The sequence below is a fragment of the Anthonomus grandis genome, chromosome 22 (genome assembly GCF_022605725.1).
Source record: "Anthonomus grandis grandis chromosome 22, icAntGran1.3, whole genome shotgun sequence".
Classification (NCBI taxonomy): Eukaryota; Metazoa; Arthropoda; class Insecta; order Coleoptera; family Curculionidae; genus Anthonomus; species Anthonomus grandis.
In genome coordinates, this window is record NC_065567.1 from 9,443,155 (window position 1) to 9,464,551 (window position 21,397).

Below are 21,397 nucleotides of genomic sequence, written 5' to 3' on the forward strand. Positions count from 1 at the left end.
AAGTCTTGAAAATATGCTGGAGTTTTTTACGGTAAGACTAACCATTTATCAAAAGACAGCATTAACGCTCAGGATTTATTAAAATATAGGCCAGTCACTTTCCTGTCTACGTTATGCAAACTAATTACAACTCGCATTACAGAATGCATATATAGTCATTGTAACCCGAACAAAATTTTAGTCGTGCAGCAGACAGGATGCACTATGTACTGCAATGGTTGCGAAGAGCAACCTACCACCGATGAGGTTGTCCGAAATTAGCCTAAAATGAGGAAACATCTCGCTGCCTACATCGATGACTAAGCTTTAAGGCGATGCCACATTAATGGCTTAAACTATACAGGGAGATGACTGGCAGATTATCGAAGAAATAAATGCCCATCAACCTTTAACTAATAGCAGGAACCTGCTATTAAGTAGTACGTATTTACACGTACGTACGTACAGCCATAAATACGTACAGAATTAGTACATTAACCTATTCCTTTGATATTGTAGAATAGACTTAGACCAACATCAATAACTTACAAAGGTAAACCAGAATAGTATCAGATGAACAGAGACTAAAAAAATGCATTCCCTATTAAATAAGTGCACTTCAGCGAACCACATTGCCGAGAAATTTGAGGTAAAGGGGAATGATCATTTTTAAGAAGACTAAAATATCCCAAGAACATTGAGTACATTTGAAGCAGATGTCTCCAGACCCCTTAAACTTTAGGAGCTCCAGGTTCAAAACGATTACAGTATCGAGCACGATAAAATAAAAAGTTGGACTGTGAAATCACTACATGAAAGGCACGCACAGGGTCCAAAACAAATAGGTGCGTCGGTAGTTAATAAACCTTTTACGTGTTTGTGAGACTTGCATTTTTATTGCTCTTTCGATTTTATTAATCTTTTGTATGCAAAATGGCAGCCTTTCAAAATCTTATTTTTTACATTTTTATTTTCATTTACAATAATAAAACATATAGAAATGTAACTGTTTTGTAAATGTAATTTTACTACAAAAGATGTTGAACATGTGCAACATTAACTTCAAGACAATAAAGTAGTCTAGTGGAGAACTCTTCACGAACATTTTGGAAAGTGGCAATATCAATATGAACATTACGATTCAAAAAAAAAAGTACATTCATCACTGAAACAACATTTGTTCTTCACATAAGCAGGGTGGCGTCCTACTCTCTCGGTTATTAGTTCGCAGAATTCCATACGTCGATCAGGATCATCTTTTGTCAATTGATGAACCATTTAAATTTTATACGGATAAAAATTCATGTGTTTTAAGTACCCTTTTCACAGTAGCAGAAGATACATCATATGTATCACCAACTGTGGAAGTAGACTATTGTGGATCTCTTACCATAGCTGCTATAATATTCGCCCGTTTTTCTTCTGGATAGCTGGGACGCCCTGGATTCTTCCTACTGGCAACACTACCCGTCTCCGTAAATTTCTGAATAAGCTCGCGAATATACTTTTGACATACTGGACGATTAATTAAATCAAGGTATAAATAAAATTGCACTGAACGAAATAGCAAAAATATTCTTTCTTTTTGGTATTACTCGCTTTTAAAGGTATTGGTAAACCAAATAAGTTTTTCTGTAGAATAGTAAGTTTTATGATAATAATGTGGCATTGACAAAATACAAACTCTACAAACAACAACACACCTACAAACAAATTACACCTGAATAGAAAAGTAAAGAAAATAAACTCTCACGAGATGTGTAAAAATAAGATTTTGAAAGGCTGCCATTTTGCTTCGCGTAAAAGTAATGACTTAATATTCTACGACCATAAACCATTCAGTGGGAGCTTTCAAACGATGTATTGCATGACTCCCCATTCTATTTAATTTTATTTTTGGCAAGATGGTCTAGAGACCAAAAAGTAGCATTTAGGTTGCTAATGATGTGATGATGTGTGCCAAATTTCATGTTTTTATATAAATGCATTCAAAAGATAAGAGGGGGGAGGACAATTAAGAGCCGCACCGTACATAAAATATAACATTGGTGATATGGAATTATTTTACGTGTGACAATAATACGGAAGTTTTAACAACAACAAAAAAACAGGTAAATCCTAGTCATAAGTACCACCAATGATAAAAATATCTCGAACCTTATTAGCGATAGAGATTATAGCAACTCACTATTTATTTCCACTGCTAAAAATGCTTATGTTAATAAAAATGTTCCCATTTTTCATTAGTACCTAGTTGAAATTACAGTTAAATTAGTAGTTAGAAGTTACATTACCCGAATTATTACTCTAGATCTGAAAAAAAATAGTAAAATGTTTAAAATGTTTTTCCTCTAGATGAAGTTTCAAGGAAAGCCATTCTTATTGTTATTGCTAGCCAGATCGACGACAACAACAACAACTTAATAGTGAAATAGAATGAAAATATTTTTAAATATAAGAGCTTGGAGGTTCAAAGGAAATAGGAAATGAGAGAAGTGCAGACTGTGATCATTGTATCAACAACAGGAGTAATTCCGAGAAATCTGATCGAAAAGGTAAAGCGACTGCAAAGAAATGAAAAATCTACAAATTAAGGCAAAAATCACTACTGCTGTCTTTTGATGTTAGACATTTTAAAATTAAACCCATTATTTTTTACAATGTCCAGTTAACTTTCAATAGTTACTGTACTATTATATGGAGGTGAATGGCGGATATTTTTAACAATTAATAAGATAACACGTAGGTACTAATCAATAAATTTAAACTCAATTTCTTGACAATCCGTAGCTCAAATATAAAAAATTAAGCACCGTTTTAAAGAAAATTTTTATCTCGCAATTTCTCAAGTTTGCTGTTATTTACACCTAATTTGGCTGATATTTTGGGGGACCATATTTTAGGGCCATTCTTTATTGATGGTATTTTAAACGACCAAAAATACCTTAAGTTGGTTCAAAACCAAGTTCTTCCTGCCATTCAAATTCTTTCTCATTTAGATTTGGGATTAGTCTATTTTCAACAAGACGACTACCCTGCTCATAATGCGGTTATGGTAAAAGAATTTTTTACAGATATTTTTCTTAACGAGCGATATTAAATGGCCTCCTAGATCTCTAGGCTTGTCCCCAAATGGCTTTTATTTTTGGGGATATCTTAAGAAGAAATACGAACATAGTAGCCAACAAACTTAGAGGAGTTGCGACGGAAAATTGTTAAATGTGTTAATTCCGGTTCACCAGAAATTCTTTTGGAAGTACAAAATGGCTTTTATGATAGTTTAACTTACGTTGATCTAAAGAAAGAGGTCTGTTTGAGTCTTTAATTTAAAGAAATACTTTTTGTTAAGTTTATTTTTAAGAGTTTAAATGTTATTTTTATATTATGCTTTTCTTTTTTTTTTAATACTTTTATAAGAGCATATGCATATTTTATTTTTATTAGAATAACCCTTTAATTGTCATTATTTAATACACAGTATAATAAACATTTTAAAATTTTCATATGGGTTCTACACTGATACATGTAAAGCATCAAAAAAAATATTCTAGAAATGCCTAAAAATTCGCTTAATATTTTGCGAAATTCAGTGAAGTCAGACGCTTACTCACGTCTTACAGTCGTACTGAAGAAGCAGAGTGTAGCAAAGCACACGAATACATGCGTGCGCGTTGCCATATTTCGCATTTAAGCACCTCTCTATGCCTAATCGATTCTTTAACTTGTATAGGCTTATTCTTGCTAAAGCAGTCATAAATAGATTTGGTTTAATTGTTTCTATCGTTTTAAACCCATTCCTCTTTTGCCTTGAGAGGAACCTGAGAAACAATGGGCGACATGTTTACATCTTAGCCAGGTTTGAGGTCTGTGATCTAGTTATGTAGCTATTCCTAAAGCCCAGATTTACATATGTAAAGATATAAGCAATGCCACGAAACACAAGTGGGCACACCACACGACATCTCTGGAGACGCGTGAAAGGTTAGCTAATCCGAGAGTGTATATAACATAGAAATAGAGAAAGGGTAGAATGAAGACTTGCGCCGATTGTCTAATGACCATGGCCGCCATTTGTATGGCCATATGTATCAAGAAGATCGATGTTTGAAAAACCATCGCCCAGCACTAGTATGATCTTCTTTCGCGAGAATGTAGTTGTATTGCATGTGTTTTTTCTGTCACATAAATTTTTTTTAAAATATTAAAAAAAAAACTAACATGCACCCAATACAAAAAAAATATATTGAAATTTAGATTTGTAAACAGAAAGAACAAAATAAACAACCTCAACTGCTCTAAATCAAAACAAACAACATAGAAAATTAATTGCCAAAAACAGCTGATCAGCTGTACCAGAAGGGGAAGACCATACAAATGGCGGCCCCCTATGTATCCGCCTAAAATTGGATGCGCGGTGTTCTATGCACATTTAACTTTATTATAATCTTAGAACATTGAAAGGCCTTTCAATGTTCTAAGATTATAATTCTATGATATATACACGTTTGGCGAGTTGAATCTTACGGATTGAGTTTTAATGTATTAGACCTAATAGATAGAGAGTAGACAGAAAGCGACTGCATCGGTAACCTCCCACCGATAGCGACGCCGATTCTTCGTACCGCTCGCAATGTGAATTTAATTTCGGCTTGCTCGCAGTGATGTTTAGCAAGCACTTGGAGATGGGTAGGTTAGCCTCGAATCAAGTATTGGAATTTTACGCGCACACGAAAGATAAAAATTTATGTTGTTTTTCAACGTGCTTATAATCGCAAGTCAAAAAAACAACTTTAATATGCTCAAATCTTAAAAACCTTTGGTGAAAACTAAATACAATATTCTAAAATAAAATAAAAAATAACTCAAATTAAACAAAATAATAATTCTAATTAAATGGATTATTTAATAAGGTATTCAAATACACCTCCTTGTTGGGTTTCACAGTATCCCAACCTGTCGTAAAATTCTCTACGTACATTGGCTAACATTTCAGGTGTAATGGGCCTAGAAATATTAATAATTCTAAGTCGCAATTCGTCCAAATTAACGGCTCTTTCATGTCGGTGTTGGTAAAGAATTTCCGTCAAATAGCCCCATAAGAAGTAGTCGCAAGGCGTCAGATCTCGAGATTGCGGAGGCCATGGTATGGTACCTTTTGTGGAAATAAGCCGTTCAGGAAAAGTGTTTCTTAAATAGTCCTGCACTTATCTAGCGTTGTGAGCGGGACATCCGTCTTGTTGAAACCAAATTTCCTCAAAATTAACATCCAAGTTTCGTACAGCGGGTATAATATTTTGTTGCAATAAAAGTAAATATCTCTCAGAGTTTAAGGTACCATCAATAAAAAAAGGCCCTCCAATGTGATTGGCTAAAATACCAGCCCAAACATTTACCTTTTGCGGGTATTGAGTTCGTAATGGTACACTCAAATGTAGATTTTCCCAATATCACAATGAGACCAATATCTCACGACTGAAGAATTATGTCGACCTAGAAGAGAAAAAGATGACTCGTCTGTAAATTAAATATTACTTGTGAAGTCGTTATTTTGATCAATTTTTTCTCTTAAGGTTTCACAAAACTCCAAGCGTTTTATTTGATCTCCTGGAAAAATTTCTTGAGTGTTTTTAATTTTATAGACTTTGTACTTATTTCTTTTCAAAATATCACGCACTGTACGATTTGGAATATCAAGTTCTTCAGAAATTTGGGAGCTAGAACAAGGTTCACTTACTTCCACAAAAGCACACACCTTGACCTCCTTTTCAATCCTAGCGTCAGGTGACGAGGTTCCTGATCGCCCCTAGAACATTTTGCACACCGATTTACACATCCCGACTGCTCAAACTTATGCTAGATATTATAAATTGTTTTAGCAGTAGGGACTTGCTGATCAGGATATGCAAATATAAAACGGCCGACAACTTCTTCTGCACTATCCGCATGACAATTCCATTTAATGATATTAATCTTTTGATCAACAGTGAAAACTATTTTTATTTTATTACTATATCCGTCTTCATACCAAAGGTTAAAATAAATTGTAAACATGATCGCCTAACACGTACATATGCGAGGAATTGCAACCGAACTTTAACCGGACTGATAAGCGCAACGACGACGCGATAGCCGCCCAGGGTGCAGCCAAGTTTGTTCTCGCTTTACTCCGTCTCCTTCTTACACATTACGCAAAAATCATATTCGAAATTTTTCAACCGCCGAACTTATATAATAATAGAGAGATAATAGAGCCGCGTCGCCGCTGTGAAGCCAGTTGGAGGCAAGTTCAGTTCAGAATATTGGAGCGATATTTAAATCAGACATAAATAGTAAATACAGTGTAAATAAAAATTAATATAAACAAAATAAGTATAAACAAAGTAAAAATAAGTATATAAACAAAGTAAGTGATCGTGTTTAGCAGTCTAAAACCTCCGCCTGCACCGTTATTTAAACCTTCGTTAAATGGCCTAACTAATACTTAAATTTAATCTCCCGATATTAATAGTTTAGTCTCAGTTAATCGCTAAATTTGTTGTTCCTTTCAAATGGATATGTATTAATTGTGTTGTAAGAAGTTCACCATCAATATTATTATGGATCTTGAAATTAAGAAGGAAGTATTTCTAGAGTATGACTTAGATGTACTCGAAATAATTTATTGAAACTCAAAAAATAATTAAAATTAAATTCCTAAACAAATTTACTAAATGTCAAATTATTTCTAGGATTTGGACGAACTCACTTTTTCCAGATAATTTAGGCTTTTAAAGGAGGCGGCATTAACTATTTTGGAAAAAAATAGAGGAATACCTAGAATTTGCTCACGATTTGTAAGTTTGTTAATAGGTAATGAACGCGAGCCTCTTTTTGCATTAAAAATAAAAAAAAATATGATCTATGGGTCTTAAAAATATGATGAGGGAGTATTTCCAGGCACAATATTATATTTTGATATCCGTGATTCCCAGGGTACAAAAGGTAAAAATAAGACACAGAGGCCTAACATACTTTTTTTTAATCAGTTGTTCAATATTATTATATACAATTGTTTAAAGCTCATTCCCATATTTAAATATTTAGTAGGCGTAAGTGATTGTATTTCGTAGTGTATGTGTATAAATAAATCAGACATGACTATTTAAGTTCATCGAGTATTTTAATTACCACCTTAATAATCGGCAAAAACGCCACAGAGACTGTCTCGAAGAAAGGTCTCCCCTCCCGACAGAACTGTCAGTCCGAGAGATATCCATATGATCTTGTTCTGCAACCAGTAGCCGGCTTGTGTAATATGTTGAAGCATGGCTTCTTTCTCCGAGTATGATTGGAATTCTGATCTGATCTGATTCTTTTTTAATTCTTCTTACTCGATGTGAAAAACATGTAAAAACTTTGCTGTCAAACTTTGATATGAATGCAAATAAACAAAACTCAGAACTTTAATTTTTTAATTTTTGTTGATGCTACAACAGGCGTTCTAATTAATTATGGGCGAAATTCTCAATGTATCCGCTATTTATGATTCAGTTTTCAGCGACGATGATGTACTAGTAGATGATGCTCTCCTTTGAGATTTATTTCAGAACGAAAGGTTTATTTAGGCATACAGATGAAAACTAAGCAAAAAAATGGCAATCAAACAGCTGATTCAAAAATCGCTGCTGTTCGCTAGTAATCGCAGCTAAGTTATCGTCCGTGAAGATTCGTATGCCTTCGTATCACGTAGAGCGTTAACCTAAATGAGGTGAAACTGGGCATGCGCAGCAGTCGATTTACAACGTGCCATCGCCCCTACTAGGTAACGGATGACAGCTAATAGTGGAGGTTTTTTTCTGCTTTTAAATCGTGTGATGTAGTATTCAGACGCACTATTACATAGTTTTATGCTGCGCCTGCGATCTCTAAATGAAGCGTTGACATAATTATGATCTATATTTTCGTGTTATATGTTATTTTATAGGTCTTTAGCCTTGTTGAGGAGCAGATCTATTTTAACCAATAGAAACATGGGATGACTGAAAACCCACCTTTTTTGTTTTTTTTTTGACGTTTGTTGGTAGTTTATGTGTCAAAACTGTCAAATGTCAAGCAATAAATTATTTATTGTTTATTTTCTGTGATTATATTTTTGGTATGAGGATGACGGCAATGTAGGAACAATCTTCGAAGGTTTTGCCTATTTCTATCGACTAAATGTGTCATACAAATATGATATATGATATGATTTGAGATAATTTGGTAACAGGTAGATTTTGTTGACGAATCATATACAACCAAATTTTTCATTTTTAAAACTAAGAATTTTAAAGATAAATTTATCAAGATGAGATGGTAAAACATATTTTATTTAAACAAATTATATTACATGTATCAGTTGGATGGTTTATATGTCAGGGTATGGCAAACACAAATAAATAATCGAAATTTCATCATGTTGTCAACATATTGCCCTTTTTAGGACAATGGAAGGAAACAGTAGAGGAGATACTAAAAATAGGGATATAGACTGGTCCAAATATGGACTTGGTAATGAAACTGCACAAAGAGTGAGAGCAAATACTAGTGGATTTGTAGATTTATCGACAGATGGGCATTATGCCGCAGGTGGACATCAGGCATCAGGTGCAAATGAATTATTTGCAGAAGAGCAAGTAAGAATATTTATTTGTAAAAATTTGTTTTATCTCTATAAAACATTTTATAACAATAAAGTAGTTTAATGTTTTACATAATAAGATGATACACTTAAATAGATATTTTTGAAGAAAAAGTAGATGAGATTGAAATTGTAAATGTAATTAATTGGAATGAAGAATATTTTAGTATTTTTTGTGGAGTTATTACTTACAAGACATTGTATGATTAAATGTACAGATCCTAACAAAAACACCCACACACCAAACATAAAAAAAAAAAACAGAGCAGTACCACATGTTTATTATTGGACTATAAAATCTTTATTAAAACTAGTAAGACTGCAATAAACAAGTCACAATTACCAAAGTTCATATTATAGAATTAAACTAGTTGGTCTGTTATTCCTCTAAACCCATATTTGGTCTGGTGACTCTATTCGTGAAAGAGAATTCATGAATGAAACTCTACTTAAAAAGACAGAGCTGTAGATTTCACCATTAAACAATTTAAAGAGAACATAAATTGATGTATTTTTTCCTTGTCTTTCCAATCTTTGCAGACCAATTAGCTGATCCTTATAAGTGACTGTTTCATGTAGGAACCTATTTTTATAAAGTAAAAATTTGCAGAACTTGTTCTGAACTTTTTCTATACAGTCAAAGTGAAATTGTAATTGGAGACCATATGATATAATTATATTCTAAAACCGTACAAACTTATATCATTACAATGTTATTGTAAGGTTGTCAATATGGGCTTTACAAGTCAATTGCTGGTGAAAAATTACACCTAAATCAACATATTTCAAGGCACACTCATTTAATAGGTACATAGTTATATTTATATTTATAGGGAACTTTTTTATGATGAAATGAGATAACCTTACATTTTTTAATATTTATCAATCAAAAATGTTTGCCCTAAAAATTACAGATATACCCAGTTGTCATAATAATAATAGATCATGCAACTAAATATATATAAAAAAACTCAAAAATAGGTTGTAGGACATTAGCTTGAAACTTGTAATTGTAGTAAATATAGTAAGTATTTACCTAACATAAAAGAATTAAAAATACATTATATAAGATATGCTGCTCAACCACAGTGGAGCACATGAGGACCTGGTGTCTGGTCAGTAAGTTGTCTTTGAACTCTAGTAAAATGGGGTTGATTAATTTTTCAAAGGCCATTGTTGTCTCAGAATTTCTTCTTGTGTGGTCTGATGGGCAGTCAATCCCTGTAGCCAATAGTATTAAATTCTTAGTAAAACACATTGACCCCAATTTAAATTGGGAGAAACATATTTTATAACCTTAACCTTTAAGATTAGCTAGCTTGTGCAGATTGATTAGAAGATTAAGGGATGTAGTGTCTGAGGTCTCTTCGCCTATTTTATTTTGGACAGGTACAGTCAATCTTACAATATGGTATCTATTTCTAGGGATCAGCAAGAGGAGCTCTAGATATATTTAGAATGCAAAAGCGTATCATTCATTGTTTATTGGGCCTGACCTACAGAACTTCCTGTAGACCTTACTTCAGCAAACTAAAAATACTCACCCTTCCCTCCTTATACTTCTCTTCCTTGGTGTTTTTCATGAAAAAACAATCATTTGTTTGTTAAGTATAGGGCAATGTACACTGAGGATGTGACTATGATTACACGACATAAAAGAGATCTCCGTATTCCATTGCATAATTCAGCTTACTATGGACAGAGTTCTTATTATATGGCCATCAGGGCTTGTAGAATGCTACCTGCTGATATTAGAACATTGAATCTACAGTCCAATTAAAGCTTCTCTAAATCTGCTAAATCTGCAACCAGTTTACCACTGGTTGCAGATTAAATGTTTTTTATAATTTTACTTTTAGATAATAATTGTAACTTATGTTAGATATTTAGAATATTTATTTTAAATTTTGTTATTTTGTTTATATAAGGCTATTGCCTTTGTGAACTCTATTGACAGCTAATTTTTTTTGTAATTAAATTTTATCAATTAAGATTTATCAATATTGAGTAATAAATTATTGTTGATAAACCAATTTTCAAGCAATGGTGAAAGTTTTCAAGCAGAGGGTGCTGAAAATTTTAAGGGTTATAACTTCATCATTGTCTGCTGAAAAAGTCAGATTTACGTCATCGGCAAATTAAACAGCATCATTCACAATGTCTGGGAGTTTATTTATATAATTCAAATTTAAAAATAGCTTTATTGTCCCAAACAGAATTATTGGCAAATCATTATTTGATCTAAGTCAGTAAAACTTAGGACTAATAGATATCAGGAAGCAAATAGAGTTACAATAATTTTTTTTTCAAATCACATACATATTTGGTAATCAGGACAAAACATCATTAAAAAACTCGTCTAATGTATAATATGGCCTAGTAACTAACAATCTTTTTAAATGGTTTTTCTAATATAAGAGTTTTTTATTAAGTTTTCCTATACGAAGAGGAAGCTGATTTTTTACCCATGTAAGTAAAACAACGTCTCGCTTGCTCTGAATGTGGAATGGGCAATTGAAGGGTGTATGTAAAACGAGTTCCAAACGAATTGCCTCCTATAATTTCCTGCTGGTGCTTTTTGAATACCTTAGTTATTGTTTCAAGCATATATAAGCAACAAAGGGTCAAGATTCTATTCTGCACAAAAAGATACCGACACCTCACGATCGAAGATACACAACACCTCACTCCACATGCCTCACCCTAATTGCACTTTTTTGCAGAAAAAAATACTTTACTAAAGAGATAGTGGGCATATGATCCCCAGAAACAAATCCCATAGCGAACATGTGACTCCACAAGGGCATGATAAGCATTTTTTGCAATGTAAACGTTTAAGTTCTTAGAAATTATTCTAAGGGCATAGCAACCTGATGACACCCTTCTGCACACTTTAATTATGTGTTCCTGGAATTTGAGTCTGCAATCAATTGTCAATCCCAAAAACCTGCAACACTGTGGAGTTAAAATCGGCTCCTCATTAATAGTGACAGAATCCATTGAACATTTGAAACTTAACAGATTTGTTTCCGACGTATTAAAACAAAGTCGATTTGCATTGCACCATACCCTAATGATAAGCAAGTCAGCATCCAGAAACATTTTCAGTTGGTCAATGTGTTTTCCATGCCATCTGCAAACATAGTAACCACTACCTTTAATGGGAATAGATAATGGAAAGTAGAGTGTACCCCTGTGGTACCCCACGGCAAACTATTCTCATACGCGGTTCCTGGCCGGCATCAACTACATACTGTTTGTGCCCAGTCACATATGATTGAAGAAGCCGTAGAGACACCCCTCGCACTCCATACCTTTTCAATTTCTTCAGCAGCAAAATATGGTGGACACTGTCAAATGCTTAGGACAGGTCAAGATACAAAGCCACTGTTTTCCGACCCTTATTCAGTGAAAAGGGCTGGGTGTTTAAAATTGTATGCAAATCTTGATATATACTGCCCTAACAGTTGATCCTATTTTTTCTAAATCCGTCTTGAAAATCAGAAAGTAAGTTTTCTTTTTTGATGTAATTTATTAATCTTTCATATATATCTTTTCAAAATAACTTGTAATCATCAATGCTTATAAGGTGATCAGGAGTGTCTGAAGGCAGCCATGTCTCAGTTACTGCAAAGATCTGCCATTTTTCCTTCATGACCAAGTCCTTAATTCTTTGAGCATTTGTAAAACTGCCCTCTAAAATTGTAGATGAGTAGTCATACTTTCTATCCCTTCTAAATACCAAGTACTTCTGCGTATCAAATAGCTCACCGCCCGAAATACTGCTATTAGGTCAAGTCTAATGACACTCTCTAGAATTTAGGTACGAAGACCTTGAACATTTTGATAGTAAAATACCAATGTATTTTTTGCGACGGTATTACTTGATTCATTAATATTATCCTTGTATTTGATCTGAAGACCAGTGAAAAAAGCCCGTTGCCAGATTTGGCAGATTGCATGCTTAACACACTAGCGGATAAGAGTGTCTCATTAATTGTTTCACACATATTAAAAATAATCTTTTGTATATCCGTGGTATCCAAAAATTCTGTTCTTTTTTGTTATGTTAGGAAAAATTTAAGGTCTAGGATTCCTGTTATAAATGAGTTTAAAACTTAATTTTGCTGCCTTATGAAACTAGTACAAGTTTATCTTAGTGGTAGATCGAGCTAATTACTACTTCCAAGGTTTGTATCTTGACGAAAATCCAGAAGAGCTTGTATATTTTGCGCATCACCGATTTACCCTTTATGACAGTTGCTGATCCACAGTAGATAATAACAAAGTTGCTCTTTGTAAAATTCTTTGAATGCTAAGCGACAATCGATACAATGTTTTCAAATAAATGTTTATGAAGTCGTTGGCAGTTCAAATCTATTTTAAATCCACGCATACTTTTTAGCAGGTATGCAAAATCTTTCAAATTAGTATCTCGAACCATTAGTGTTCTCCTTATAACAGATGCAGAGCTATACCTCTCGAAGTCTTAAATCGCCAATTCTATGCTATTGGATTGAATTGCCTATTATCTATTTCCCTAAGCTGCATCAATTTCACGTTAGTCTCTTTCAAATCTTTTACACAGGATTCGTTTTCCGCGGTAAGTCATTTAACACTTATAAGTAAACTGGTTTTTAGTCTATTTAAATCATTAAGTTACTGGTCATAGTATCTTCGTTAACTTTAACTTCCTAATTTCGGTTAAAGCCTTTTAATATTTAGAGGTAAGATTTATAAGTTCACAATTTAGATCAAAAAATTTAAATCAGCACTTATTAATAAATTAATTATAAAAATTTCGCACGTAAATAATTTCATTAGCCTTAGAGATAATTTAAGAAAATAAAATTAAAAGCCCATGAAAATAATTGAGATAATTAAAATTTAGGAGTTTGCATACCATTTTTAGTGCAATGCTTCGCTTAGATAGTTAATTTTAATCCACTGTATTGTTCTCTTAAAGGGCAGCAGGGAATAATGTGTTGTAAAAGAAAAATGCAACCACCACCTCTTATCTCCCCGTCTCGATGCCTTAAACTTAATTCATTAATTTGCAAAAGCTTGTAGATATTGTGTTGCTAAGCCCAGCTTCAGTAACTCCCATTATATTAATTTTCATTTAAAAAATTAAATCCCCTGATACACCAAAATGGGCAATTACCTGAGACCTGACATTTATCTAATCCAACTTAGAAAGTTTATTAGGAGAGTTGAGTGAAGCAAAATACATTACAGTGTATCCACAGATTTTCAGGGAATTTAGAATTTAGATAGAAATATAAAAATGCTAATAATGAAAAACCTTTATGTGGGATGATTCCATAAGAATTAATTGATACAATCTTTTGATTTCAAGAATTTAAAAAATGGTGATTAATAAAAATAATTCATATTATAGTTTAAGCTAACCATTGGGAAAAATCTACATATACACATGAATCATTAATTAAATGAATTACCCCAGATTACAATAAATACAAACACTGTAATTTGCTTCATAGGTACTAAACTAAAATAAATATGCTACTTTTGATTGACAGGTTTACACAAAAGAAACCTAAGTCAAACAATTAAGTTTTTTAATAAGCACATGCATATAATATTTATTCATTTTGTATTGTTTTTGCAACTTAATTAGACATGATTTTGGAATAGACAAAAAACGAACTACATATATTTAACTTATTAAAATAGTTGACTGACTATAGGAGATACTTTCACGTGATCATTTAATATTGAAGAATATTTTTACTAGGTACTTGTTTATGTTTATCTCTTTCTGTTGCTCTTCTATTTTTTAAGTGTAATTTTTTTTTATCTGTGACCATACATTTAAAGTCAACTAAATGGAGTTTTAAGCTAGTAATATGATCATTCTGCTCTTGAAAGTTCTTCCAGACAGATTTTCATTAGTAGTTAGATTTGAATTTATTGACTTTTTTAATTTAAATTTTTAATTTTTTTCATATTTGTTTATAATAATTATATACTAATGAAGAAAAAAGAAAAAAATATCATTTCTCAGAATCATAAGAGTCAATAAACTAACAGAATAACAGCCAAAATCATAAATATGATTTAATATTTTGTAAAATAATAAATCAGATACTAGTCTTCTTTCTCGAAGACACAATATTAAATCTTGCTTTAATTATACTGTAGTTAATATGAAAGTTGTTATATATATTAATATTTGCCTTGAAAGCTAAGCCATACAGAAATGCTTTTTGCACAACTTTAATAGTTTTCATATGGAAATCATAGAAGGGTGTCCACGCTACTGAGGTATTGAAGTTTAGATCGAATCAAGATTATGCATACCATTAATAGCAATTTCATTATAATGTGGTACAAATGACAATATATTATGTGAGTCCATCACGTCAATGAGAGACTCTAGGACAATAATATCGTTAATGCAGGGAAGTGATTCCTAGATAAATTTGAGGAACGATCTAATAAAATGCTTAAATACTTTTTAACGTTAACTTCCAAATCATTATCCACTGACCACAATCTAATACCATCCAGATTCTTCTTCAAGAATTGGACATCAAATGAGGATTTTACAACTTTATAGATTTTAATATTGTGGGCAAACAATAAAAAACTAGAGTAGTATATGACGGTGCATATATCATTTATAAAAAGGTGGAATAAAATGGGACCAGTGTATGAACATGATACATTACATTACCCCTAGTATATTATAAATTTTTTTTTAATATTATTTTTTCAGTAAATAACCAAAATTTAAGAAATGCTATATACTTTATTGAATATGTACATTCAAATTAAGCCACTCATTCTTTAATTAAGGTGTAGTTTTTTTCCATGAATATCAAATTTTGTTAGTAACTGCGACTATAATTTAATGAAATAGATGGCAGCAAGCATGGAGAGGAAATGAGGACTCTAATAAATTTTATAACAAAATTATAACTCAAAACCAAATATAATAAAAAATGAAAAATAATAAGTATTTTTCCCCCAACTTTTTATCAGTAATCAACTATAGTTTCAAATTAATTAATTTTTTTATTTTAAATTTCAGGTTTGTAGATTATTGCATTCTAGTTTGTATGTTATTGTTTCTTTTTATAAATCGGTTTGCTTTGTAAATTCAAGCCAATTCCATCCTTTGCCCTAATAAAGCATTTTTACTTTGGTGTGATTTGACAGCCTGCAGTTTGTAACTATAAAATTCCAAAAATCCAAATAAAAACCCAGTAGCAAATCTGTGCATTCATAATCCAAATAAAAACATTCTTAATAGAATTTAATACTAATTTTTTAAAATATCTGGCTTTAGGGGGATATTCCATGGTGGAAGTCAAACTTCTTTATATCGCAGCCTGTTCTGTTTGGTACTTGGGATGGCGTTTTTACTTCCTGCCTAATTAATATATTTGGAGTTATTGTATTTCTACGTCAGGATGGATAGTAAGCCAGGCTGGAGTAGTGAGTGGTGTATTGATAGTGTTAGCAACAGGTTATATTTTGGTATTTTTGGTTATAATTCTATGCTAACCATAGATTTCTTATTAGTTGGTACTGCTTTAATCACAGTATTATCAGCAGTAGGAATATGTGAGAGATGCCGGATAGAAAGTGGGGGGAGTTTATTTTGTATTAGGACATGTACTTGGATCTAGATTTGGAGGTTCTTTAGGATTATTATATTGCTTTGGCCAGGTAAGAAATCATTATATTTATTTTCTATTATACTTTTTTTTATTATTTTTTTAGGCTGTGGGTTGTGCACTTAATGTATTAGGTTTTGGCGAATCACTCGCAGAGCTAATAGGATTTGGAGATTCTACATGGGCAGTTAGAATTATAGCTATAACTGCAGTTATTTTGTTAAGTAGCATTAATATAGCAGGAGTGAAATGGGTGATAAAGCTTCAGTTTATTTTATTACTAATTTTGTTATTAGCTGGGCTTGATTTTATGGTTGGCAGCTTTATATACAAAGATAATAGTGAGTTTTATTCTGTTATTTAATAAAAATAGTTATAATGTATTTTAGGTGAAGGTTTTGATGGTTGGTGGAGCAGCAATAATATACAACTAAATTTATGGTCAAACTACACAGATGGTTATAGTATGTTCGCAGTGTTTGGCGTTTTTTTTCCAACTATAACTGGTGTATTAGCCGGTATTAACATGAGTGGCGATTTAAGGGCTCCTTCGACCAATATACCCAATGGAACTTTGGCAGCTATTAGTTTTGGGACATTTTTGTACTTGGTTTTTATTGTTTTCTTGGGTGCTACATGCCAAAGAAAGTTCTTGCAGCAGGATTATATGATTGCTGCTAAAGTTTCTGCCATAGGATTTCTGTTTTTAGCCGGATTGTATGTATCTTCTATGTCAAGTTGTTTAGGTGCAATGTATGGTACCCCACGGGTATTGCAATCTATTGCATTGGAGAATGTAATTCCTGGTATTGGAATATTAGGAATGGGGGTAAGGATTTAGATATTTCCTATCAACAGCTTTGTATTTTATGTTCCCTTTTTTTATATATACTGTGGCTTATAATGGTTTTAGATGCTTTAGCTAAATATTCAGTACTATATGTCAGTCAATACATGTTGCTAAAGGTCTTACTTTATTTTTATTCAACTACTAAACCAGATAAGGCAGCCATAAAAGTCTCTAAAGATTAATTTTTTGACAATATTGAAACTTTACAGCAAATGTGGAATCTGATTTTTGTTTTTCTTTGATGATTCACTTCACGTGAACAGCAAGAATTTTAATTTAACCACAAATTGTTTCATATGAGTTGATACCTCAAAAGTTAACATTTTTGCTTTTTAGTATAGCGGTAACAATGTAAAACCTATTGCTTTTAAGCAAAGAGCCATGTGCAAGGTTCCAAAGTGCAAAATTAAATACGACATTAACTTACTTGCAGATTTAATTGGCCGCTTGGATGCTTAAGATCAAAGATTTGTCACTTCATCAAACAGCTAAAAAAGTTACACAAGTTAAAAGTCACATACTCTCACGAGATGTGTAAAAACCGGATTTCACTATTGTTAACCAAAAATTAAATAATTAAACCCAAAATAGACAGCACGCCACTGGAAGTTATATAAAAATCTATTATTCTCACTTACTTCCTTTTATTCTTACTTGAAGGAGCCAAATATTAAGCGACCGCAAAAAAATATATTGAACTCTGCCGCCGTCATCTTTGTTAAAATAAAGTGGCTGGATAATATAATAAAATAATCTTAATATTTTCAATTAAATTTTTTTATAATAGTTTTACTAACAAAATTAACTTTGACTGCTTTGATCTCATTGAATTTTTATCAATTCTAAATCTCTTTTTTGGTTTAAGGAGTTTACATGGGTTATGGTTATAACGTTATACAATATTTTAGGTTAGGAAACCAAATAATCAGTATTTTTAAGATAGAGATCATTCTCCGGACATTAAGTTCAATTTAAAATACAATGTGGTTTTTAAAAATTCACCTATTATATTATTATAAAACACTTACATATATTCTTACCAATATTTAATATTCTAAAAGACTCTCTTCACAACTAGAATTGTCATTGATAGACCGAATTATTATTTGGGGCATGGGTGGTATTAAACCGTATATTCGTTTTCTGTTTTAATTACGTGTTCTACACAATTTTTCTATACATACTTTTAAATTGTGCCATAGCTTTCAATAACTACCGCACTTAATGTTGCTGAAGTGTTGCACTTGCAAATGTTTTTTAATGTACTACAAATGAATTCAATCTGATTAAATAGACAATAATATGGAGGCATCTTAAAACAGTATTTCCATTTCTTTTGGCAATATTGCTAATAACATACACATTTTTTAGGTTATATAACATTTAATTATATTTACCTACTCGTTTTTTAATAGGATTTTATCAGGAACATTAATGTTCTTAATTTTCATAAATATCATTTTTAGCAGACTTAAGTAAGGCATGTTTAACAAATTCTTGTGTATTGGCGGCAGGAAGTATAATGACTCATTTGCCTCTTGAGCATGGCGTATTCAAAACACAATTCGTGGAATTATCAACCCAACCTTATTTAATTACATCATGGGTATCAAACCACGTTTCACCTAAATATATTATATCTATTTAAGTCACAATATAACTTAATACTACGCCACTATTTTAAAATAACCTAAATATTGAAATAGGCAACTTTTTTGCGGCGACATTGATCTGTTATGAGGATCGATGCCGACGCACACCTGCGTCGGACGGTCTCTCTTTGCAACTCCGCCGTGGCGTGCTGCCGATGTACCGCGATCTCGAGATAATTCTGAGAAAAAAGTGTGTTTAAAACTGGCCCCGGTCTATCGGTCTTTTCGTCGTATTTGTTCTCATTCAAGTGAGAATAAATCTTTTGTCTTTTAAAATAACCTATTAAAAATATAAGACTTTTCTGAGGCCTAGACTTGGGTTTCACAGTAATTGAAGAAAAGATATATAAGACCGCAGGGAAATGAATAACTTTTACGTTAAGCTTTAAAATATTTATATCTAAGAAGTTTAACAAAATTTTAAACGTGAATATACGATAAATTTTTATTTTTTAGCGTGGCCCAAATAAAGTGCCTCTATACTCTATGGCTATGGTAGCAACAGTAACGTTTGCCTTTATTCTAGTAGGTAATATTAACACCCTTGCACCTATTGTAACGATGCCGTATCTACTAACGTATGCTTGCATTGACTACTCGTACTTTGCGTTAGCTCAAACCTTTGATTTACAACATCAAAGGGAACAACGTTTTCATCGTCCAAGAGTTCAAGCCACTGTTAGCGTGGATTATGAAACTGACGATTTAGATAGGTTGTTTCCAGAACGTACGAGACATAAAAATTTGAGGGTAAGAATTAGGTTTTTATTTTAAACTTGCCAATTTTAATGGTTTTAAAAATTTTTAAGGGTGAATCTAGTTCAAATTCACCGTCTACCCCAGTAGATTCTGAGACTACTCCTATTGCACCAAAGAACCATATACATTCAAAGCAGAAAAATTGGTATTCTCATTTGTGTAACAGATGGCTTTCACTTGCCGGTGTAGGTATTAGAATTGGATTTATTTCATTTTATGTAGTTAAAAATCTTATTTAAATTCAAAAGAAATTTATTTGCCATAAAGAGTCAATACATCGCTGGAAAAAAGAGATATAAATTACGTTAACCCTTGACAGCAAGGTCGGTTCCATGATTTTTAACAACCGATCCTCTTCAGCTGTTAACAATAGCCTAGAGTGAGCAAATATGTTAACCTAAAGTTAATTTATAAGGGAATTTAAAAAAAATCTAATTAAAATTATTACATTATCTACCATATAGTGCAACCAAAATATTTGCGCTAAAAGGCAAATTAAAATATTAATAATTCTTCCATAATTATGAAACTTGACTATTTAATTATTTTAGGTCCTAATAAAAATTCTAATTATGTTCTTAGTAAGTTGGGTGTATGCAGTGGCTTGTATAGGCGTGGTGTTTTTGGTATGGCTGTATATTGGAACCGCCAATCCTGCTGTGAAACCTGGTTTAGCTAGTGAATTTCATTTCTTGAGATGGTTTAAGAATGTTGTTTTAAGATGCTGTGGGTAAGTCAAATATATCAGTGTATTCCGAATATTTTATAAATCCGTTCTATCACGAAGAAGCAACTATACATGGCACTAACAGTTTACGTTTGCATAAAGTATTAATAGTTCATATCCTTTCCTCAAAATCCAGATTGCCGTCGTGCGTCTCTATCGAGTTAAATTGCTTTTGCTGAACCACGGCAAAAAAAAAGCGTTATAAGACTCAAAAAGCTTGAGTTACAGTACGCTGATATTACAGTATGTTAAATAAAGAGATTGTATTTTCCTTTCAGGAACACAGATACAGGAATATTGTTAACCTGCCATGTTTTTTGACAGTGTCACTTTAAGACTAAAGTAATACTGTCTTTAGGCACTATCTCTTCGTGAATATGTCTGTCTCACCACATGTTTTACGCTTCGCGTTTTTTTGCTAATTTTGCCTTTATAAAGTTTTTAATTGATTTTTATATGTGTCTCCATTAAAAATTGGATTTGCCTTATTTTTTAGAAAAAGGGTAGCGGATTATGAACAGATAATAGTGACCCCAGTACACCCTAGGCTTGATCTATCAACCGCACAATTAAATGAAGACAATGAGGACTTCTCAAATAGAAGAAGATACCATCAGTCCGCAACAGTTTCTGGTCACATGGTTGAGATGGATGACTAATGCAATTTCTACATAAAAAAACATTTATTTTTTTAATCATTAATTTTGTTACTCTTTTACATATTTAAAATATATATTGACTAATTTTTCATATACAGAGTTTCAATATATAGAAGAGTTTTCTGTGGTTGGCTTGGGTATGGATTAAAACACGACTCCACAAATTTGCTACTAAGTCTAGAACCATTGAAAAAGTTAAGATTCCCACAGGAGTATCGTTTTTTATTTAACGTTGTCACAGCACATAAGCAAAATATGTTTTCATACATAGCCGGTACTAACCATTTTACAGTGAATGTTGGATTTAAACGTAGAGCAAAAATATCGTTTTAAAACAGTTCTATGAATAATTAGGGTATATATTTGGAAGCATGTTGTTTCTAATAATAGAATTTAATCACAGAAGATTTTAAATTTATTATGAGTAATTTATATTGTTGCGTTTGTTTCTAAATGTCTTATTTAC

General features: G+C 32.2%; 1 protein-coding gene across 1 annotated transcript; it reads left to right on the plus strand.

The window, feature by feature from the left end:
- The first annotated feature begins 7,855 nt into the window (after positions 1-7,855).
- LOC126748999 (solute carrier family 12 member 8) lies at positions 7,856-21,022 on the plus strand. The gene is given in 12 exon segments (XM_050458591.1): positions 7,856-8,377; positions 8,441-8,633; positions 15,954-16,071; positions 16,074-16,133; positions 16,190-16,254; positions 16,256-16,336; positions 16,391-16,625; positions 16,674-17,113; positions 19,243-19,536; positions 19,596-19,730; positions 20,097-20,275; positions 20,769-21,022. Coding segments are annotated over 12 exon segments (1,980 nt in total). The 5' UTR covers positions 7,856-8,360; the 3' UTR covers positions 20,932-21,022.
- Positions 21,023-21,397: the final 375 nt, after the last annotated feature.